Genomic DNA, 24,806 nt, shown 5'->3' with positions numbered 1-24,806 from the left:
TGAAGTTGTATTTCAAAAAGTTTTTATTAAACATTGTTAAACTTACTTCAATTTTAGCAATGTGTTTAATTTGAATCAATCCAAACCCCCACTCACACCACATACGTCTCTTTCTTCTTTCACTTCCATTCTCACCGTACTCTTCTGGATGAACACATAAAAATATTTTCCATTTCGCTGGTTTATGATTAGATTTTATATTCTAGGATGCTTTGGATGATCGCCCAGATTTGTCATGCAGGAATTTCGATGAACCGGAAGTCGCCATCTAGAATTTCAAAATGACGTCAAACATCGAAACTTGTCTCCTACTCATAAAAACCATTTCGAAAATACTCATATTGATTGAGTTGTACAGAATCTCGCTAAGCCGGTAGTCACCATCTTGGATTTCGAAATAGCGTCAAAAAACATTTTTTAAGGACAACCTTGAGCGGAAGATGTAGATTTATTTATTCATTTTTTTCTGGCACCTACTCATCAAGACCATTCCGAAAATACCCATATTGATTGGGTTATAGCGAATTTCACTAAACCGGAAGTCGCCATCTTGGATTTCAAAATGGCGTCAAACGTACATTTCTGACACCTACTCGTCAATACCATTCCAAAAAAAAACCCATGTTGCATGGGTTCTAGAGAATTTCGCTAAACTGGCTCCATCTTGGATTTCAAAATGGCGTAAAAAACAATTTCTGGCACCTAGTCGTCAAGACCATTCCAAAAATACCCATATTGATTGGGTTTTTGCAAAATAAACCGGAAGTCGTCATCTTAGATTTTAAAATGGCGTCAAACATAAATTTCTGGAAACTACTCGTCAAGACAATTCCGAATATACCCATATTGTTGAAGTGCGGGCCTTAAGGAGTCCAGACCCATATCTTCCATCTTTCCGAAAAGCTAATAAGTGTTTTGCATTCAAAAGGACATAGAATATTTTTTGTGAAAACCGTGTTAATTGCGATTTTCCAATTAACGCTGTTTTTTACGAGGATTTTCCAATTAACGCGGTTTTTATGCGGTTTTCCGTGGCTGTTTTTCTTTTGCAAAATTTTAGAACTTGAATAATGATTTGTTTTTTTGTACATAGTTGTCATGTCATGTATAAAAAAATGTAATATGAAAGCTTTTAATGAATATAAACAACGCAAAAATTCCCGTGTTCATGATTGCACCGCTAGGTGGCTTAAAACAGATTTTATAAAAGCGTTCCTTTTGCGAACAATATTTGAGTTTACAAAAATTTGGCATCGTTTTGAAATGTTTGCGAAATTGATAAAAATAATTCACAAAATATTGACGATTTTGAAAAAAAATATCGAAATTTGTATTGTATTGTAATTGTAGCGGGCAGTGATTCTGAATGTGATATTCATTGTACGGTTTAGGTATGTGCGGGCGTAGGGACTCGCGATCGCGTGTACCATCGCGAAGGGCTCGAACATTTGTACGTTAACGTGCTCGATCGCGTGTGCGTTTGTATGTCGCGTGTGCTAACGTGTATGAACTTCGCGTGTATAAATTCTATTTCATAACCGTGTGCCTTTCGCATATTCGCGTGTGTTCTAGAATGATCGCGCGCGGACCGTGAATCTGGTACTTAATTTTTTGTGTACGGTTCAGATTCCAGAAGAAAGTGGGTTCTTACATATCATTAGAATTCCCATTCATGTCGCCGTAGAACGCGTGGTCTAGTTGATATGAGCCTTATTTTTTTTTTTTTTGATTGGTCCAACTGAATGTATGGACCTAAATTGCTAGAATAAAGGCTAAAGATTTACGGACGTGACCGATTCATGATCGTGCGCGTTGGCGGGTTCGCGTTTGAGACTGCGTTTGTAACTTCGTAAGTACTAAAACGTTCACACAATTGCCGGAGTGTTATCAAGTTTACGCGATCGCAGGCATAGGTGTGCGTAGATGATCGCGAAGGGCTTAAGCGTTCGTATGTTGACGTGTTTGTCGCGTGTGCTCGCGTGTATGTGACTTCGCCTGTATAAATTCGATTTTGAAACCCTGCGGCCATTCATATATTCGCGGACTGTCATTCTGATCTTTATCGTTCGGTGTACGGATCACATTCTGACAGCGAGAGAGTTACCCCATATTACTAGAGTTTCCGATCATGTCGCCATGGAACGTTTTATCTAGTGGATATGGGAGTTATTTTTCAATTTCATTATTTTTTTTTATTAATTAACATGGACCTAGATTGTTGGTACCGAGGATAGAGACTTCCGGACGATCCCGATTCATGATGGCGCGAGCGCGGGAGTTTGTAGGTTGATGCTTGAGATCGTGTTGCTTATGTTGCAGTTTATGAGTGCTGAGATTTTCACCTTATCACCGGGGTGTAATCATGTTTGCGAGTTCGTGGGCGTAGGTTGTTTGGAAAATCGCGAGGGGCTCTAACGTTTGTGCGCTGACGTGATTTTGTAACGTGTGTTTTTGAATGGTCGCACGAACCGTGTGTCTGATATTAAATTTTCGGTGCGAGGTTAGAATTCTGGCAGAGAGTGGGATCGTTTATAGCGATAGGGTTCCCGGTCATGTCGCCATGAGACGTGTTGTCTAATAGGTATGGTCGTATTTTCTTAATTGGTCCAGCTGAAGGCATGGACCTAGGCTTCTAGGATCAAGAATAGACTTCCGGACGTGATCGATTCGCAATCGCGTGCGCGAGGGCATTTTTGTAGGTTCCCGCTTGAGACCGCGTTTGAGAATGTGTGACTATCACCATCTTTGCTGACCCAGCTGAATGCGGGTGTAGAATGGCAGTATAGAACTCGAAAAGAAGAAATAAAGGACAATATATGAGAGACGTAATAGATTAGATAGGTACAAGATACAGCTGAATTTATGATCATCACATGAAAGACATACATTAGTACTTCAAACTCTACCAATACTTGAATAGCCAACCACCACATATAGCAGATCCTTTCTTTTTTTATGTCGCTAGCCGTGCATTGAAAAATGCCTAAAACTCTGAAATTGGCCCCGTCGAGTCCAGTCCGTCATCTGTCCGTCTCGTCCTGTCGTGTCTGGGGCTTCCAGGTTACATGCATTCACCAGACGAGACTAGTTTATGTCAGCTTAATTGTGCACTGGTTTCGTAGAATCGAGGCGATCATCGAAATGATAGATCCTACGAGTGAATGCACTTGGCCCAGTCACCTGTCGAGCATTTGTATATTTGCTAGTTTGAATGTTTACATGTGTATGGGAAGTGTTGTGTGTTGAGATATGTGTGTTACCTGTAAATAATAAGTTAATACAAATAATATTTAATGTGTTAAAATAAGACATGTGTAATATGCTTCTTGCAGTTTTTGGTCCTACTTATCTAAAACCTGGCTGATGAATGAACTCGGAGAGGTCATCTAGGAATGTGACGCATGAGACCGAAAATAAATAAAACAAAATGGAATAAAGAGAAGCGTTAGTATTATTATTGAGTATTATTTGAACAACACACATGTAACATGCAATAAAACTACTTGGAATGCCAGAAAATGCTATATATTTACTATTAACGACAATTGCATTCCGTTAAAAGTTTCTCATGCTATGCCGACCGGGAATGGATGATTGATGTGCGTCGGTAAATTAATCGTACCTTCATTTATCCAATCCGAATGAATCGAATGGAATGCACGAATTGAACACCGATAAAAAGTGATCCAAAGAAGGATTACCCACTATTCTATCATATAAGCCAGTTCTGCATCCATTCCCTGACCCATATGTCACAAATACTCAGACGAACACATACACAGATAGACATACGACTAGCACATAACAATTTTACACTAGTACTAAAAACTACAATTATTACAACACAACACAACTAATAGGGTTCTACTGTTATTTTTTTTTAATGCGCCTGTGCACGTTGACGAGGTCGACCGATAAATCGACACACAATGACTCCCACTGCGAGCCGTGCTCAAAAAGACAGCCGTTAAGCTGTTGAACAATGTCTGCAAACACAGCCCACAGAAAAAGTCAATCCACGGCGACCCGCCAATCGGCCACGCCAGTGTGCACAGGCTCTTAGCTGACTGTTAGTTTGGGCTGGTGCAGAGTATGAAATAACAAAAAACATAAAAAAGGCCCATAAGCCCTCTCGGTCTCCTCGATGCACCACTATCGAGGCGTAATGCAATAACCATCTTAAAGCAGGTGTCTGCAATACCGTCAAACCCGTCAACCTTTTAGCCCCTCTCTTTTATTTCTCGTTTTTAGAGTTTCCTCCTGCCTTGTGGAACCGATCAGCTCCAGAGTGCCACTATGTAACCGCCGTCGCCCTTACCACTACGCCTGCATAGAAGGAAACTGAAGCGAGAGCGACTCGAGGTCCGATGACTTTTGAAGGATTCCCCGCGGGTCCGAAGAATACCATCCGCCAATCCGGTACTCGACGACTTACTAGACTGAGGCGCAAATTTGATACGCTGATCTCCCCCCCCCCCCCCCGCCGTTCGAGCGAAAGTTGCAAGTTTTGCTCTTCTTTCCCTGTCTCTCCCCTGTCTTTGATACAACTGCTGCTACACTGATGCGGAAATAAGCCACCCTTTGAATATCTTGACCAAGCATAAGTTTTAGTTAAAAAAATTCAAATTAGTATTCTGTATTCCTAGTTTTAAGATAGCTATAATTTTTACTCTTTATTGAAACTCTTGTCCTCCATCTTGTAAATAGAATTGAATCCCTAGTTTGAAGATTTCTGTGAAATTTCTCATAAATATTTGTTCCCCCTTTTGTGTACTAAACTATATTGTTAGTTTTAAGATAACCGTAAAATATTTCGTAAAATACTATTACTCCCCCTCTTGTATATCAAAGTGAATCCCTTGTTTTAAATTTTTTTTCATAAAAAAATCTTTTGGCCCTCTTTTGTATATTGAATCTTATTTCTAGTCTTAAGATAGCTGTAAACTTTCTTTTCCTTTGTAAAAAAAAATATTTCAACATTGTAACCTCCTAGTTTTAAGATATCCAAAATGTAAAAACAAAAGCATTTGGCACCGCCAAGCTAACGCATTTGTGCCTATCAAATAAACGAAATGAATAAAAAAAAAAAAAAAACCCGTCAACCTAGGAGAGGGAACATTTTGTTTCGTAATTTTTGCAACAAAAATTTTCATTTAGTTTCATTTTACTTTGATCCGAAAATGTATGAAAAATATTGATTTTATCCACCCTTAATTTTATTACTATTAAATAATGTTTATTACGTCATTTCTCTGGCACATTGAAATTGACAAGGCATACTCTTTGCTAAAATGAGTTTCTGCTCAATAGTGAGGAATTTATCAATCGATTTTCTTTGTAATTGGACTTTTAACGTTTTTGGTTTTCCGCTTTATTACACTTTATATTTGATTTTTATATCAGTTTTTTTCAATTTCAATTTTCAATTTCAGGTCTAATTTTATTTCTTGACATAATATCTTATATGTTGGTGATGCACATTATCCGTTTTCGTATTCACTCCTCCACTATTCCGATTGACATCAAAATGCTACACAACTATGTTATGAGTACATACTATAATTTTTTCTAGTTATTGCTTGATACTTAAGGACTGTAGATGTTCAACTTTTTAATATAACATTTAGGAATCGAAACACCTTTTAATTTTTAATTCCAAATGTAGTCTCCCCTTGTTTTTCCTGCTGTCATTGATAGTCAAGTTATGAAGTGAGTCCATAGCATCTCTATTAGAAGGAAGGTGAAAACGATTATCATACTCGAGGAGTACCTACCCGGGACAAATCGTTACAACTCGCCGTGCAATAAAATGTATTTCGCAGAATATTATGAAAGCGCACGTCACACAGATCAGAGTTCAGAGAATGATAATGATCGAATGCATTGCGATGGTACCGGTGAATGCGGACAACATCGACAGCGACACGACAAGGATGGCTTTAACGAACGATGCACGGCTCATGCATACATTAATGCACTTTTTCCCCAGCACCCTTCCCTGTTCCACCCCCAAATCCTATACTGCTCTTTCTTCGATAATATTTGCGATTGGTGGTGGCGGCTGAGTCGAACCGTCAAGCGAATGATCATGAACAAATGTGGAGTGTGCATCAAATTTAAATATTTGGAGTATTGGGACGTGATTCGTATGCCAATTGCCTGCTTGTTGGCACATGGAATATTGTAAACGGGAAACGTAAGAATAGAACATTTCGAAATTGCATTGCGCGCCATCATTGACGCTCATACCATGCCGGGTATGGGGTGGGTATCTGCCACCCGCTCTGGAGAATGTAAATAATTCAGGTGAACCACAAAGGAAGTCAAAAATGAGCCATTGTTAAATTTTGATACTGCGGCTAGCTGCTATCGATCGGTTCTAGCGCACTTGATGAAACATTTATTTCGGTATGACTTTCGGAAATGGAGTCAATTCGAAATGCTGGGGTTGTGCTTCTTTGTTATATTGTTCGATGCCATATTACCGGCCCTTTCGAATGTGCATTTCTGTCTGTTGGATTGGTGACCGTTGCCGGACAAGCTTTGCAGCTCAAACAAACACGTTCACAATACCTATAGTTTAATCATAGATTCGGTTTCGACTTCGTTCTATCTGACTGACATAGCACCAGATTATTAAATTTTTGTATGGTGTGAAAACTATTTACCAAGATAACTTAGAAAAACTGTTCGATTAAGTGGTTTGCGATTTTTGCAGGAGTTTTTACTTACTATCAAAGCTAGTTTATTTTTATTTTTCAGTTTATTATCATATGAAATACGTTTGTAAGACATTTTGCGGTAAATGAAAAGTTTTTGCTAACAAATCAAGTTCCATATAAACAAAACATTATGAAAGCAGCCCGGTTCAGATCTTTGATAATTGAATAACCACATAAATGACTACTCAATCATGTATACGGCTGACATAGGGAATGGATTGCTTACTAAAAAGTGCACTTCGCGCGTACTTACAAAACATTACATTTTAAACCATTTTGACAACTTTGCTTTTGTTTCCCTTGTTCCGAGCCAGAACCGACCGGTTGTTTATTTTGACGAAACTAAAACAAATAGAGAAAACAAATATACAACTCTGCTTCGTTCAGCTCAATAAATTTGAATGGTCGTATTCGTATGAACTTTAAAACCGATTCAACGGCATTTATCGCTTCTGCAACCAATTTCCTTACAACAGTCCGACCAAAACTGTGCATTAAGCTTAAATTATGCATTTATTGTTGTTTGGAAGAAGTCACGGTTTGCGCTGGATGGGCAAACTTCCGGGTAAAAATACAAAAAAAAATCATGAATGAATTATTTGAATATACCAACCAATGTGTAAATAATATAAATTTTATCTTCTCCTTTTATACATTTCGGTTTTCTATCTTTCCTCGCAGCGACCGTGCACATGTCAGCGAAAGAAGAAACGGTGCTACTGTTTCCGGCCGCATCGCAACGAAAATTGGCTCTTCTCGCGGTACTCGACGGGTTGGAAATGTGGTTTGCATGCCGACTGGACCGAGCTGACCGGATGCGTCGATCAGGAGCTGGACAAGAACGAAGGGGAAACGGCCAAACGGAGATACTTCTACATCACTCTGCTGCGCGAACCGATCGCTCGGTATCTGTCCGAGTTCCGCCACGTCCAGCGTGGTGCGACCTGGAAGAACTCCCGCCACTGGTGCCTCGGTCGGACAGCCACGCCGGAAGAGCTACCGCCGTGCTACAATGGTGAGTGTCTGTCTGTTTTTTTTTGTTTTGTGACTGCCTGGAATAGCAAATTGGGCAATCGTCGGGTTGATTCCTAATGAGTCGTTATGGTGATCATCAATTTTGATAAGTCCGGATGTGAGGTTTCGATAAATGATTGATGCTGCTTTTTATCATGACATCCGGCAGAAAATTTTATATCAGCATTGACGGTTTGATTACTGAATTTATTTTAAACAATCGACGAATGTTTTAAATTTCAACTACTAACGAATTATTCGGAAAATTGATTTGACGTTCAATTAATTTCTCCCCAAAAAAGAGGTGTTTTTCCGAACTCTAATAAACATATTTTTGTTTTCGATTTGTTTATTTGGCACGATTCTATGTAACAAAATTTGTTTTGCTGAACGAACAGCATGACACCGAGATATAATTCAACCTCGTTATCCCTGTGTCCCTACAACAATAGGAAGCAGATTTTTGATATCCATATTGGTTAAGCTCTTTTGAAATTCAGGAACTGTACTAAAGGACGAACACAAAATTATTGCGACACCGAAAATGTCATGCCAATTTTCTTATAATGTTTAAAATCAAACCAAAATTTTAGGGTAGTTTTATACAAATATTTACTTCAAAAATCAAAAGAAAAGTTAATCGATGGAGCCTTGAGTGTAAAATTGAACGCATTTTCGCTTGATGCCCTCCATCAAAGTCTTTACAGTGTCATCCGGTACCAGTTTCTCAGTTTTTTTTCCATTTTCTTAACATGTCCTTCTCGTCTTTGACTGTCTTCTTGCTCTTCCGAAGTTTCCGCTTCATCATTGCCCAGTAGTGCTCCACCGAGCGCAGCTCCGGAAAGTTTGGCGTCATGTCATGTCCTTTGGAACAAAATGGGCAGAATTGGTCTCATACCACTCCAGGACACTTTTAGAATAGTGGCATGATGCCAAATCTGTCCAAAATAGCGGAGCTTTGTCGTGCTGCTGCAAGAACCGCAAAAGGCGCTTCTCGAGGCACTCAGATTTGTAGATCTCGCCATTTACTGAGCCCTTTGTCACGAAAGGCTCACTCCTCAGTCCGCAAGAGCAGATGGCATGCCAAATGAGATATTTGGAGGCGAACTTCGACATTTTCTTCTTCTTAAATTTGTCGTCCACATAGAACTTGTTCTTGCCGGTGAAAAACTCCAACCCCTTAAAATCGGCTTTTATATACGTTTCGTCGTCCATCACACAGCAGCCATATTTTGTCAGCATCTTCTCGTAGAGCTTCCGTGCCCGAGTTTTAGCCGTCGATCGTTGCCGCTCATCGCGGTTTGGGAAGTTCTGTACCTTGTATGTATGTAGTCCAGCTCTCTTCTTTGCATTCTGGACGTAGCTCTGCGACATGCCGATCTTTTTAACCAAATCACGGCTTGAGACGTTGGGATTTGCTTTAATCATCCGCTTCACCTTTCCCTCCGTCTTTTTGTTCTCCGGTCCCGGTTTTCTTCCAGCTCCTTTGCCGTGGTCTAACGTCAACCGCTCCTGGAACCGCTTCAACACTCTGGAGACGGTTGAATGGTGAATGTTCAACATTTTTCCCAACTGCCGGTGCGACAGGTCAAGAAATTCCAGGTGTTTGGAAAGAATTTGTTCTCTCGACTCGCGTTGGTTCATCTCCATTTTTTTTTTTCCAAAACACGACTTCGAGTTTGACAGCATATAAACAATACACATCAATGAGAAAGTGTGCAAAATTTGGTTGATTTTTACCCAATGGTAAAAAAGTGATGCCCTGTTGAATATGTCGCAATAATTTCGTGTTCGCCCTTTATACTGAGCATCTGAATATATTGGTTCTAGTGACACGTTCCCTGTATGTCGTCGGTGATTTGTGCCTAATACTGGGCATGCACTCATCCGGTTTAATTTAGAAGGATCGAAAAGTTAATAAGTTCCTTTAAAGGTTCGCTATTTCAGAACTAACAAAATTGTGCGAAAATCGTTTGTAAACTAATTGTGTTGTTTTCGAAATCCAATTTCGAATGCATTGTTTTAAAAATAATAAAAACGATTTTAGCTTATCTTGAAGAAAATACCATTCTGAAGAGAATAAATACGAATCCGTTTCAATCTGTTTGTGTCCTTAGTATGTTTAGTTTTTTAAATGTAAAGTACAATATAGGGGTGCCGTTTCAAAATATCGGCTGTGGCAGCCTTGTCAGATTTTGAACGTTAAAAACTTCCATTATACTTAACAGAATGAGTTGATGTTTGGACCATTTTGTCGAAAATATGTTCAACAATGTTGTATTAAAATTTTGAACATGTATAACATGCATTAAAAACGAAAAATTGTGTGTTTGAAAAATCTTTCAAAAACTAGTCGGAAATGGCGAAAATTTTCAGGGCATCTCGGTCAGAGCCGTCAATATGGTGCACCAACCGAACACTTAACTGATGAAAAGTGGAACCCCTTTATGTTCGAAGAAATACAGCAAGAGCTTTGTTCATCGCCGACACTTTGCAAGGTCATATAGATGCCCCAGCTATATTAGAACAAATTAATATAAACGTCGCACCACGAACATTACGCAACAACATTATGCTTCGATTACCGTTCAGACGCACTAATTATAGTATGCATGGAGCCATCACTGGTCTACAAAGGATTTTCAACCAGGTTGCTTCAGCTTTCGATTTCAACGTGTCTAGACAAACTCTGCGTCAGCGATTTTCCAGACTTTTTAATCACATTTGACTTTTTTACCGTTTTTGTGAATTATTGTGTGACCACTATTTGTGTATATGACTTGAATGTTAGTAATAAGTTTATTATTAAGACCAACATCATTGGGGCTTTGGTATGCCTGTTGGTGTATAAGACTAATAAAGAATAAAAGTTGTAAATATAGGTCCGCTACAGATTTATCATTCATATCTGGCTGATTGGTGCGAATAGAGGGCTGTACAATAACGAGGAAATATGTGTGAGCTGTACATGGCTGGTGGATGTATCAGTTTGGGTCGTTACGTGCTACGTTACGTTACGAAGCTCGTTCCTAATTGGTTCCCGCTAATTTCATGCATCGAACCGCTAATCTTTAGGAAGTATTGATTGGAATGGTCGGATTCTATTAGTTAACCTTGTTGGATGGACTACATTTCAACATCGGGAGAGTAGGTGATTATTAAGATTTTGTGCTAGCATTGAAGGCCAATTGGAACGAAAATCTCCCACCCAGAGAACCTTTTCTTTGGAAAACTAATTAGCCCTTATCAGCGCTATCAAACCTTCGACGAAGAATTAAATTTGAACACTGTTTCCTGCACCAACAATTTTTACTTTCGACGGGTCGACACGTAAAAATACGATTTAAATCATCTGACTGAAGCCATTCCTTACTGTTTTCCGCTGATTACATGGATCGAGCCGCTAATCTTGAACAGTTTTTGTTCTAAGCTCCTCCTCTTTCTCGATACAAGTGAACTTATTTCATTCGATGGCCGGCCCATTTGGCTTCGAACGCATACTGAACCGATCACAAACACACTGTTTGTTAGGGGTTGTGTGCGAGAAACGCGAGCGTTGATTTTCTTTGCTTTCGATGGTCAGCCACTTTGGCTTCGAACGCAAACTGAACTGAGTACAAAATCGGGTATCGTATGCGAGTGCGGCATCATAAGTGTGTTACACCCGCACTGGCAACATGCGCTCGTCTGGTTGCGATATAGGAGGAAAGGCGAAGGAAAAACAAATATTACGCTTGGTTCGTACCGGTCTCCAGTTTCCTGTCCGTTTGCTGAGAAAGAATCACTACGCCGAGCGTGTTGGTGCCGGAGCACTCGTCTACCTGGCAGCAGTGAATATCTTGCCATCGTATTGGAGCTGGTGGAAAATGCTGTCCGTGATAACGAATGGATCAAAAGAAGGCTTGCGCAACTAAGGGACATGCTGGATAGAGTCACAAGGTGGCAGTAAAAATGGCTGCCGTCGTTTCTGCTTCTTCTTTTTATTTCATCGTCAAAATCAAAACATTGCTTTGGTGCGCAAGACAAAATCGTTTGTAACTTAAATGTCTTATCTCAGATCGCTTAGAACTTGTATCACTGTATGTAAGCATGTTAGCACAGGCAGATGAATAGATTCTCTTCACGGAATTTTGATTCGTTTGGAAAAAGTGCACCTATTTTTAAAAACCAAACGAAACACGTGGTACATAAATCAGTCAGCTGATTGCTGACCGATAGGCTTGTGTGCGTGCCATCTTCTATCGGTGTAGTACGTTCTAGCCGCTCACAGATGCTGAACTTAACCCAAACATACCCGAACCCTTTCTTTCCGAAACAACAAAAAACGGCCCTTTTAAAGGCGACTATTTTCTTCGCATAATATGCTAATATGACAGTCAATTCAGCGATGCCAGGTGATATTTTGAAAAATTTGTGCTCGGCCCATTTAAAAATCTGTGCCAGTCTGTGTTAAGGACATTATACATGCGAGCCACAACATAGCTCCAACGCCACACACATCCCTCTCCCCTGTCTAACCATGTATCTAACATGAGCAAATATAAAAATACGTTTTTCAACACACTAACTTTGCTGGTGCGCCACGAAACTGCTACTTAAGGAAGCTAGAATATTTTCCTATACAATCAATCCGAGTTTTTGACGGAATGCCATCTGTAGCTCCTATTTTGTGCGAAAATATCACCCCTCTTCACTTGGGGTTTCTTTTCGAAACCATCTTCTCGTTTTCATTGCATTTTTTCAAATACACTTTTTTCACACACCACTGCAAGAACACTCGCGAAACTTTAATCGTTTACTAACAAAACTTCAGTTTTTCCTAATGTAAACAAGCGAGTCGGTGCCTAGCAACGTGGCTTCCACATATCTTCACCTTAAGGAAAACGTACAAATTTGTTTCAAAACAAGATGTGGCAGCATATTGAAAATCTGTAAAACACAGATTAATCTGTGCATCTGGCATCCCTGGTCAAATGTGAATGGTGAGAAACCGATTCGCAAGAATATGCACTACTATCACTCTCTCGTTCGTTTTCTTGCCACGTGCCTGTTCTTTCCTTTTTCCTATATCTAATGCTATCATAACCAAAACAAATATGCATCTTTCCCCCACCATCCATTTAGTGGCCAGTGTTGCCACTCGCATTTTTAGCCTTTTATCTATAACATTCCCACAATATTTGCAAAGATTATTGCAGATTGGAACAGAAGGAAATTAGTCGGTGAAGGAAAAAGATTTCCAAATTTTTACCATATTTATTCCTAAATTTTTTTTAAATTTTTTCCTAAAATTTAAAAAATTATTAAAAAAAATTCCAATTTGAACGGGATAGTAGATTTGATTCAACGCTTTGAAGTGTAGTCTCGACACTTCGTTTATATCCTAGACAGTATCCATATTTTTAATCAAGGAATCTGAAATTTTCGAAAATTTGTGCCTTTTCAATCCTTTTTGCTACTAATACTGGCATAACCAAAACGAATACCTATGCGTCTTTCCCCTACCATCCATTTAGTGGCAAGTGTTGCCAAACGGATGTTCAGTTTTCCATTAATAACATTCCTACAATGTTTACGAGGAATGTTGCAGATTTGCAAAGAAGGAAAATAGCTGGCGAAGGAGATTTAATTTTTTAATCATAATTATTAAGAATCATTTGAAAATTTCTCACTCAAACGTGATTCCGTTGCATATCATTAGATTTTAATTATCGTCCCGACGTGTAGTGACGACACCCATATATTTTATAATGAATAACTTTAAATATTCCTCATCCAAATCACTTTTTATCCGAAAATTCTGACAAGTAAACACTTATTTTTTCTGCCAAATCTCAGTTTTTTAGTATCTATTGCCGAAATCTCAACTGCTAAGATCTCAATAAAAAATTTTGGCTGAGATCTCAGTAACAGTCACATTTGATAGCTGAGACTCAGAAAATATTTCACTGGAAACCAGCAAACAAATCTCACTATACTGAGATATCAGATTCTAAATTTAACTACACGGCTGTTGGGAAATTGCCGAGCCGAATTGAATGTGTACCAACACATTTGAAGTAGCGGCTCCTTATGTATGCTACATCTCTTCGGATATGTCGTTGGCATTACCCCGCCGCCCCCCATCTTTTTTATGATGCTAGTAATTTAGGCATACCGTAAACCGGGGTGACATTGATCACTTTTCGAAGTAATCATTACATATTTTTAGACGCAACACATTTTTTTCAAGTTTAATATTTTTAAACCATGTACTGGTGTATGGAGAACAAGATTGGATAGTTTTACCTAAAATTGTCCGGTTACAGCTATTTTTTCAAAAATTATTTCAAGTTGAAGTCCGTTTTCGTGTTCCGGGGTGACATTGATAACCTGCATGTTCACTCACATTAAGTTTTTGATGTCAATGTATTTCATTCAAATGTTTGTTTAAACTAATTCTGGAAAGATACTCATTGTTAAATAGATGTTAATTGAAAGTATTGAAATGTACTGTAAAATTCGAATAACCCAAATTCGTATAATTTGTGTCCAACTAGAATAAAAGATTCTGAAAACCTTTAAAACTGCTAAAATTATTTTATTTCAGTGCTTTATCAATGTACAAAAAGTTTCATCCATTTTAACACGTTGGAATATTGAACAATAAAAAAAAATGTTGTGAATTTTAGATTAAAATAATTTAAAATAATTGCCAACTAGTTTTACAAAAAATGTATTTAAAATAAACAATCTCTTAAAACTAAATTTGGCATATCCCAATCTAAAGGAAAATAAAAACTCGCTTGTAATTTATTGCTTTTGCTCAAATCTGAGATTTATTTGTTTTATAATAAATAGACACTTTACGAAGCTTCGTAAAAATAAGGTAACGTCAAATTTCGGTTTTTTGAAGTTTTTGTACCCCAAAACCGAATAATATACTCAAAAAGTATAACAAATCAGTATTTTATATGTTTAGAGTAAAAATCATTCTAAATTAAAATGATTCGGTCGACTATTCTGGTTTAATAAGCGATCTACGAAAAAAGTTTCGAGTGATCGAAGTCATGATCAAAGTCACCCCGGTTTACGGTACTCTGATTTGTATTAACCATATTGGCTAAGGGATCATCCATAAATGACGTAGCATTATATGGGGGAGGGGGGAGTATTGTATTTTGTGATGATGTGTGACAACAGGGGGGTAGGGGGTCATGTCATGCTACGTAGCTTTACCCGTTTCATCTAACTAACATCGTTTTTTTATTTTTTTAAATTTTTTATGGGGTCAAGGTGGAAGGGGTGGTTTACCGTCAAGCTACGTAAATACAAGGAGAGAAGGGGTATTTAGGGGTTTGTGACGAAATGCTACGATGGGGGAGGGGGGTGTTAAAAATCACTCAAAAAATGCTACGTCATTCATGGATGATCCCTAAAAGAGCTGAACATTCAATGATGGTCATATTCTAGCGGTAATGGGATTCCGCTCGTTACGGGAAGTGATGTAAATGCTCATCACATCATTGGGGGCAGTGTACATAAGTCGTCGCTGTTGTGCTATCTTATGACAAACGCCATTTTGGGGTAAACTGTGTTTTGCCACATTACTTGTCTAAAAGAACTCTACAAAGTGGCGTGTTCAGAATTTTGACATTCTTCTTGGTTACTGAGATATAGCGCGAAACGAGCTGAAATATTTTTAATATTTTGCTTCAAATAACTGTTTCTGGGGATCGGCTCAAGTTATCTTGATGTATAAGATATTTTTAAGTGTAAAACCTTCTGAGAAACACAATGGCATAATCGTTTTCAAAATAAAAATACACGAATTGCGCGAAAAATCCAATTTAAGTTTTAAACTGAAAATTTAGCATATTTGGCAACACTGTAACCAAAAATAACTATTTTTTTTCTAGATTGCATGACTCATTTTCTTTAAAATGCATCTCACCCATTGTTTGTTGTCCAAATGAAGCCAAAGATATGAATAAAAGTAAATAATTGATGATTTTTCTCTATGGAAAATTTTCCGTGCGCGATTATGACACGCCATACAAATTTTGTCATCAATACACATCTATGACACGTGTGAGTGCGACTTTTATTTACATTTTTAGTATAAACTCGCAACATAGTCAACCGATCTTCGTAAAATTTGAGAGCTTAATACAGAATAGATAGGAGCATCGCTTGTTTTCTTTGAATTGTTTATATATATTATAAGTTTCGTGATATTCAATCTCAAACTTTAAAAATCGTTTTTCTCGAAATGTGCTAAATGGCGCTTGTCATAAGATAGCACAACAGCAACGAAATAGCACAAATCTACATATACTGCATGTAGCAAACCGACCAACTTTTATGAGATCTGAGAGAGGAGGTGTTAGACATAACGCTTTGCTCTGAATGAGTTTTGCATGAGCTGAGAAACTGGCAAGTTCCAAAGGAATTTGATCCATCTCTGTCCGATCATCAATAAATATTTCTCGATCATCTTGAAATTGCCATAAATGTGGTAGTATATCGTAATCCCAAATCTACAAACTGGTACCTTTTTTGGAAATCGGACCTCTTAGAAATCACCTTGGATTGTTGCGGACCCCCACGTGCAAACATCGATTTTGTATGTTATCAACATATTATTTTCAGTCTGTCAGGACACAAGACTTGAAATTTCAATATCAAACATGTCTTGAAAAAGACTATGCTTTCCAGTCTTGCTATCGGGTATAACCCGATAACATGGCGAGAAATATCTGTTAGATTTATTTCCAAAGGTTATGTTATGAATAAGCATGAGTTTTAGGCCTATCAACTTCTGTTCTTTTCTTCTAAAAACTTTGAAACGGATAATCGATTATCACATGTTAGCTTGGTTGAATATCCACTGCGCAAAATGCAACATGCATATCATGTTAGGAAATCCACGATCACTCTGCTGCACGATGTTGTTTACAACATTGAAAAGGCCTTCTCGCTCAAGCAAACTTACTTGGCTGTATTCCAAGATATTGCGGGTGCTTTTGACAATGTTTCCAATTTATTCTGGGAGCGTCGTGCGGTTATGGAGTATCTGCATGTTGGATAAACGCAAAGCTCAGTAACCGCATTGCTTGTTCGTCAGTCAGAGATTAGAATTTGAGTATTTGCGGTTGTCCTCAGCGTTCTGTCATATTTGCTGTGGAACTTGGTTGCCGACGGCCTGTTGAGGAAACTCAAAGAGATTGGATTCCCAACCTACGGGTTTGTTGACGATTACCAAATACTAATTACTGGACCTTGCATCGGAATAATCTCTGATTTAATGTAACAAGCATTAATCGCTATCGAACAGTTGTGTCGATCAGTTAATTTATCCGTTAATCCAAGCACAACTTCAATGGTTCATAGCACGAAGAAGCGAATAACGCGTCTGTAGCAGTTCTTAAATTCTAATCTACTATGTCCGTTCAAGTCAAATACGTTGGAATTATATTAGATTCCACGCTGAACTGATCTGCTCATATCGAATTCAGGGTGACGGAAGCGTGCATGGCTTTCGCGTAGTGCAAACGAACTTTTAGAAAGACTTGGGGTCTCAAACCCAAATACATCTATTGGATTTACACGTCAATTGTACGTCCAATACTGTCATACGGATGCTTTGTGTGATGAAAGATGAGAGAGGTGATGACGGTCCAGTCAAAGCTATACCATTTGCAAAGAATGGCGCTGTCTTGAGGTTTTGTTGTCTGGCTACATAGAGAGACAAGTGAGTTCTTGTCGCCCGGTCTCACGAACACTTCTGCAGCTTCCTGGTTCAAAACAATCCCATTTGATTTTGCCATCTTTGTTTATTATTTTCCACCAGCTAGTGATGTAGTGTTTGTGTCATGTGGCGTGTACGTACATGAGCCGTAGAAAAGTCTAGTGGCATGTCACACTGACGGCTCTCTGGTGGAGGAAAGTGCTGGTGTCTACTGACATTAAATGAGACAGTTTCACTCACCATTTGTATCTTTCACTACATTTGCTATTATTAGCACAACATATTCTAAGATGAAGTCGCTCCCCTAGGTTGAGGTGTTTGTCAGTATTGCAAACATCATCAAGCATACTACATGCATAAGTGCTACAGAACCTCTAACAGACAATTGATTTAAGATGGTTATTGCACTACGCCTCGATAGTGGCGCATGGAGGATACCAAGAAGGCTTATGGGTAATTTTTTTGTTTATTTTTTCACACTCTGCCCCAACCCTCAACCACTAGCCTGTGCGCGCTTACGTGACCGGCTTACGGGTCGACGTGCATTTACTTTTGCTGTGGGCTGTGTTTGATGGCATTATTCCACAGCTAAATGGCAGTATTGGTGGAGGAGCTCACAGTAGGGGCCATTATGTGTCCATTTATTGGCCGACTTCGTCATCGTGCACAGGCTGATTAAATTAATTTAATTATTAAATCAATTTAATAAACACATCAATAGAAATCTATTAGTTGTCGTTTTGTAGTAATTGTAGTTTTTAGTACTAGTGTACAATTGTTATGTGCTAGTCGTATGTCTATCTGTGTATGTGTTCGTCTGAATATTTGTGACAGTTGGCTCAGGGAATGGATGCAAAACTGGCGTATATGATAGAATAGTCGGTAATCTTTCCAGTATTCAATTTGTGCATTCGATTCTATTCATTCGGGAAGGTTGGATTGGATAAATTAAGGTACAATTAATTTACCGACGCGCGTGAATCACCCATTCCCGGTCAGCATAGCATAATGAAAGTCTAACAGAATGCAATTGTAGTTAAAAGCAAATAAACAACATTTGCACGAGTTAAAGTAGTTTAATTTTATGTGTTTTTATATTCAACTTCATTAATCTGTTCTTTTGTACATCTATTAGTTTGCTTTTCCAATACTCATGTATACCAAAATATTATCGGTCAATTTATGTTTTTCTAATCATACTCTTTGCATCTATTTTCTTTATTCGGCATGCTATGATTCCTTTTATTAGTATACTTTATACTGTACTATACTCTATATATTCATAAAGGAACAACCGTACAAAAACGCTCGTGTCCTTCGCGATAACACAAACCTGGTCACAAACGCGACCATGCAATTGCAATCTTCTACACATACGGCCGCGATTTTGTCAACATTACAACACCCCGGTAGTCAAGTAAACGTAACACCTATAAACTCACAAACGTGGTCTCAAACATTAACTCACCACTCGCGCCATCTTGAAACGGCCACGCCCGGAAGTCCAACCGCGATCCTAGCAGCCTAGTCTAATGCCTCCAGTTGAACCAAAAATGACGCTCATGTTCACTAGACAACACGTTCCATGGCGACATGAGCTGGAACGCTAGTGATATAGGGAAACTGATTCTCTTCTACCATCTGTACCATACACTAAAAATTAAGCATTAGATTAACGGTCCGCGCGCGATCATTAAAAAATACACGCAACATGATTATAAAATCGAAATTATACACGCAAAGTCACATACACGTGAGAAACACGTTAATATACAAATGCTTGAGCCCTTCGTGACCATCCACGGCACCTACACCCGCGATCTCGTAAACATGATAACATCCCGGTGATAAAGTGAATGTCTCAGCTCCTATAAATTTTCAAACGCGGTCTTAAGCGTGAACCTAAAAACTCCCGCGGTCGCACGATCATGAATCGGTAACTTCCGGATGTTTCTATCCTTGATATCAGCAGACTAGGTCCATGCCTTCAATTGGATCAATTAAAAAAACAAAGCTCTCATATCCACTGGACACCACGTTACATGGCGACATGACCGAGAACTCTAGTGATATGGGGTAATTTACTTCCTGTCAGAATGTGAATTGTACACCGAAAAATAACTATCAGAGCGAAGGTCCGCGTGACCATCCAAGAACGCATGCGTATATAGGAATGGCCACACGGTTACAAAATCCAGTCTTGCACACGCTAAGTCACACGGACGCGAGCACACGTGACAAACACGTTAACATACGGACGCTTAGACCCTTCGCGACGCACATCTACGTTCGCGATCGCGCAAACTTGATAACACCCCGGTAATAAGGAGAACGTTTTAGCACTTACGAAGTTTCAAACGCTGTCTCAAACGCGAACCTACAAACGTCCGTTTTCGCGCGCTCATGAATCGGTCACGTCCGGAAACCATTACTCTCTGTTCTAATGACTTAGGGCCATACATTCAGGAGGACCAATCAAAAAATAAAGTTCATATCCACTAGACAACACGTTCCAAGGAAGATATCACTTTCTTTTAGCATCTTAGCCGTACACCAAAAATAAAGTATTGGATTCACGGTCCGCGCGCGATTATCCAAGAACACATGCGAATATGCGAAAGGCACACGGTTAGAAAATATATTTTATACACGCGAAGTTACATGCACGTTAGCACACGCGACATGCAAACGCACACGCGATCGAACACGTTACCGTACAAATGCTCGAGCTCTTCGCAATGATACACGCGATCGCGAGTTCCTACGCCCGCGCATACCTGATCCGTACAATGAATATCACATTCAGAATCACGGCCCGCTACAATTGGACTAAAGCAGTGTTTTAGTGGGCGACATTGCCTGTCAATTTGATTCTTCCATAAATTTGTAGAACATTATGTAGCTAAATGTATCATATAAAAAAAGTTCATACTTTGAACACCCTCACCACAAACACCACCCTAATTTAACTAACGTAAAAAATCGGCTAGAATGTACTAGGAAAGTTTGCCGAAAACACCATGTATTTGAAACCAACTGTTTAGGCGCAAACAGTTTTGTCTTCCTAAATACGGCTTTCAGATCATAGTGTATTGTGTGCTATGCTATGACACGGCGTGTATCGTCTGTATTAAAATATTGAAATCTAGAAGTGAATGATTTATATTGCCTTACTCGTAGCGACAGCATTATTGATGCAACATGTGTGATGTCGAGTCGGAGTTTTTATGTTTTATACATGTTATTGTATCGGGGATATCGTAGCACTTTCCAAACCGACTTGGGGTCTCAGATTTAACATGCTACAGAAACGCATCAAGATAGGATGGTAAGTCGACACTTCTACAGATGCCGATAGTTGGTCTTCCATACAAATCATCTCCAAATTAATTATATGATGGATGTTTGATGTCAAGCATATTAATTATTCACACATTGAGTGATCTGTGTTAGAAGCGACTCAAAAAAAACTTCTATTCATTTTGTCCGGTTGTAGTCTATCCGCTTTTTCCAGCGAGCTCGAGAACTGCTACCGTCACAAATGTTTGCCATTTCAAAGTAAACACATTGCTTTCAAAAACAAGCACAGTAATCAATTTTCATGGACGACCACTCGCAATTAGCAGTTTTCAACAACTTTCAATAAAGTTATATTTTGGTACCGAACCGTTAGCCTAGTATCTTCTTCTGGCTCAATCAACATGCTATTCATTATTCACAGCGCCGGTCGTCCGCAGAATGCTAATCTGGGTGGATGAACCTAACGCTAATGTGTACTTTCACAAGATGAATCCGACTGTCGTACCCGGTGGTGGATGCTGACGTATCCAAGAACGAGGATGGTACTTCACTTTGAGTTGGAGCTTGACTTTCATTTCTAGCGAGACAGTGAACATTGATGTATAACACTACCATAATTTTCCGTAATTTGTTCAATGTTGGTTCCAGATTTTACCTCACGATGAAATAATGCTGATGCTTCAGAACAACTGCAGTTAAGTCCCTGTTGAAAACATAATCAGTTAGAATTGAATCCGTTACTTACAGTGTCCACAACGTTGAACAACCAGGACACACTCATGTAGCATATGAATACACATAATCGTTGTTGCCTTTGGAGGGCAAACATCACAGGAAGCATACACAAAAAACTGCCGAGTCGATGTGCTGTGCAGCTGTAAGAGAAATGATGTTTATCTTCATTATTGTGTTCCTGCGTCGTCCTCCGATCTCCTGCGTTTCTTCTCAACATCACGTCTGAATATGCGTTGTGTAGAATACTTTACCATTTGTAGTGTGTATCACTAACAGACTAATTTTAATTTCAATGATGAGCAATGCAACGGATGATCCCTTGTTCGACAAGTCAATGCTTCAATAAAGAACTGCGAAGCACCCAATTGTTATGCAAATAATACGAGATAACACAATTTTATCCTTTGGCTATGGCCAACGGGCTTCATTCCTCTAATTTTGTGAATGATTTCTATTGAGTTTAAGGGAGACCGGCCATCGAGACGTCGATTTTTATGAAAAAAAAATTAGCTGGACATATATTTTCAAAGATTATATGTGCCTAATTCGAACGCTGAAGATTTTAGAAGAGGCAGCGGGTTGAGCGAGATCAAACTAACGGGGGCTGAGTTGCGTGAGGGCAACGGCACGACGTGACTTATAGTGCTGGTAGGGCCAAACAATCGTAACAGTACGCCCGCAAATTGAAAACTGTTGCACGAAAATGTTTCATAGCACCTTCGACATCTCCACCATTTTTTAATGTTTTGGAGCCATAAAATGATTGTGTATAGTTTACATAACTGTTTAAATAAACTCGGAATTTCGATAAAATACTGTTTTCTTTACGCAGACAAAACTATACCTCTTTCTACTTTTTAGATGAGCGGTCTCCCTTAATTTCCGAACATCTCTCTAGCAGACAAAGCCGTACCTTTTTATCTTCAGAAGAAGTAAAGAAAACAGCGAAGCAATACTGATAACAACTCGTCGAGGTGTGGTTAATGAATACACGAAGGTTATTGTTTCTACCTTGTCAAGAGTTAGAAAGTATTCTTCCTTTGCTGGAAAATTGAGGAAAAAATCAATACTCCGTTGCTCTGTTGCCTCAGTTGTAGTGTTGCTGGCTGGTGGTTTGTCGTTTCTTCTTGAACTAGGTGGAGTAAAACTCAACTTTTTCCATTATTCGGATATAAATTTCATTATGTTGCGTATTGAGTTGCAATCTAGTAAATATTTGAGCTTTTTTTAATTTTCTTTCGAGTAACCTTCGCTGATAAAACATCTTTCCACGAGTCTGAAAGTTTCATCAACCTGAATCGAAACACGGATTTGGTTACGCGTGGCCCTCCTATCAGTGCAATGGAACGTTATGCGGTGGTATGGAACGGCAGATTAATTTTATGCGCTGTTTTCTTATTTTTTATTTTTATTCTTTGGAGTCGGGGGTTTCTATTGCTTTAGCATTCTGTCTTCGGTTAAACGATAAGTTCTGAAACACTGCAAAAGGTTGTTCATCCGGCGAAAAACCGTTTTACGATCGTTTTAATTACGTCTTTTTACAACATGGTAGGTTCTTTTAAACTTTGGTAGTCATTAAAAGCGAAACCGATAGATTCTTTGTTCATTAGTACCCTTATTCCTGGTGAACTAGTTGGTAATTCTTTTTGTCAATGGAAGGAAAAGTGCCCAACGCCTATACTACCAAAATTATCCGAATCGGCACCTAACAATCATTTCTGCATCATTCACGTCTGGCATGCAGAAAGGAGCACATCTTGATTATTCTTTTTCTGTTATCACAAGTGTCAGTCTGATCAATTGAATACGAACGTGGCGAAACTTTAAATTTATTAATTGGAGACGTTCAATGTTGACCAGCACGATAGGCCAGCTTTATTTTGAAGTACGTACTGTCAGATTTATGTAGAGCGGATGATTTCTCTAACAATCTTTGTGATGAACGGCTTCCAGCATGTGCTACTAACATAGGAAGAACTATATATAAGTTTCCCAGACCCGACATAAAAGTACATTTTTATTAATTTCACTTTGATAGCGAAACAAAAACTTACAAAATATCAATATACTGCTGCCCCTGAAAATCGAAAAAAAAATCTATTGTTTATAAAGACCGTGATTTTACCGATTGGTTGCAAAACATTTCAGTCATTCAATTTAATAATTCAATCTCATTGAATTCAAAAGGTTTACTAAAACGCATAAACGCATCAGTGGAACGTATAATCGAACACTACATTCGGTGTGTTAGCTTAGGCGAGCACCCGCTGCATGCAATGCAATGCAACAAGCATATCAGTGCTATCACCCTGTTGTACAATGTTGTCTACAATATTGCAAAAGCTTTTTCGTAAAAACAATCAAGCTTAGGAGTTTTTCTTGATATTGAAGGTGCTTTTGACAATGTGTCTTTCGAATCTATTTTGGAAGAAGCACGAGATCATGGAATACCTTCATATATCACGGACTTCATACACGCAATACTTAGCAACCGACATCTGAGCTCACCGTTATGACCAGTAGAGATAAGGAAACTGAGTGTCTGCGAATGTCCTCTAGGATGTGTGCTGGAACCTTGTCACAGATGGCTTGTTGAGAAACGCTTATGAGCTAAGGTTTCCGACATATGGTTTCGCCAATGATTAGTATAAGGTCAAGGCTCTGAAAATGGCAACCACAGGCGAATTTTTTTTTGGTCAAATTTTGCGTCAAACTGTTTGTTTTCCGTATGTATATAACCTCTAATATTAAAAAAATATGAATGGTGATCCCAGAAAAAAATTTCATGTCTGTCATTTATAAAAGTTTGTTGATGTTACTTGCATGACCTGAAAATGACTAAAAGACCGCAATGAGATAAAAAGGTAAACAAAATCCATATTTTCAACTTTTTGCCTGGAACCACATTTTTCCATCGTAGTCTAATTTAAATTTGATTCTATTGCTTGAAAAATGGAGATGAATATGGATTATTGCTTATTTTCAGTTGTGAAGTATTGGAAACCAAATAACTTGTAACGTGACAGGTCAAAAATTCGAAAAAGTTTTGTGGACCACACCAACAGCATGCACACAATGTCTAACCTGCATTTTTTCTTACTATTTTGCGTCTACTTTTTGAAACTGTATTGTGAAAACCTTAAAGTTTTATTCATTTTCAGAAAACACGGTTGATCTTTTGTAACATGACAGATGTTTTCTGCTGTAAAGCAATTCCAATAATTTCGATTCAATTACGTCAAGAGTGGTGACCATCTTTGATTCCGATGAAACCTTTTACGTTTCATCTATAAGAAAAACTAAGT

At 38.6% G+C, this 24,806-nt stretch overlaps 1 protein-coding gene across 1 annotated transcript in view; it reads left to right on the top strand.

The window, feature by feature from the left end:
- The window catches only part of LOC131683772 (heparan-sulfate 6-O-sulfotransferase 1), an 84,328-nt gene that overhangs the window by 20,789 nt on the left and 38,733 nt on the right, over nucleotides 1-24,806 (top strand). Inside the window, exon 3 of the mRNA XM_058966047.1 lies at nucleotides 7,404-7,737. Coding sequence (XP_058822030.1) covers nucleotides 7,404-7,737 — 334 coding nt within the window. The remainder of the gene's footprint in view (nucleotides 1-7,403; nucleotides 7,738-24,806) is intronic.

This window comes from Topomyia yanbarensis, chromosome 2 (genome assembly GCF_030247195.1).
Source record: "Topomyia yanbarensis strain Yona2022 chromosome 2, ASM3024719v1, whole genome shotgun sequence".
Taxonomy (NCBI): domain Eukaryota; kingdom Metazoa; phylum Arthropoda; class Insecta; order Diptera; family Culicidae; genus Topomyia; species Topomyia yanbarensis.
This window is presented reverse-complemented; position numbering and strand designations above follow the sequence as displayed.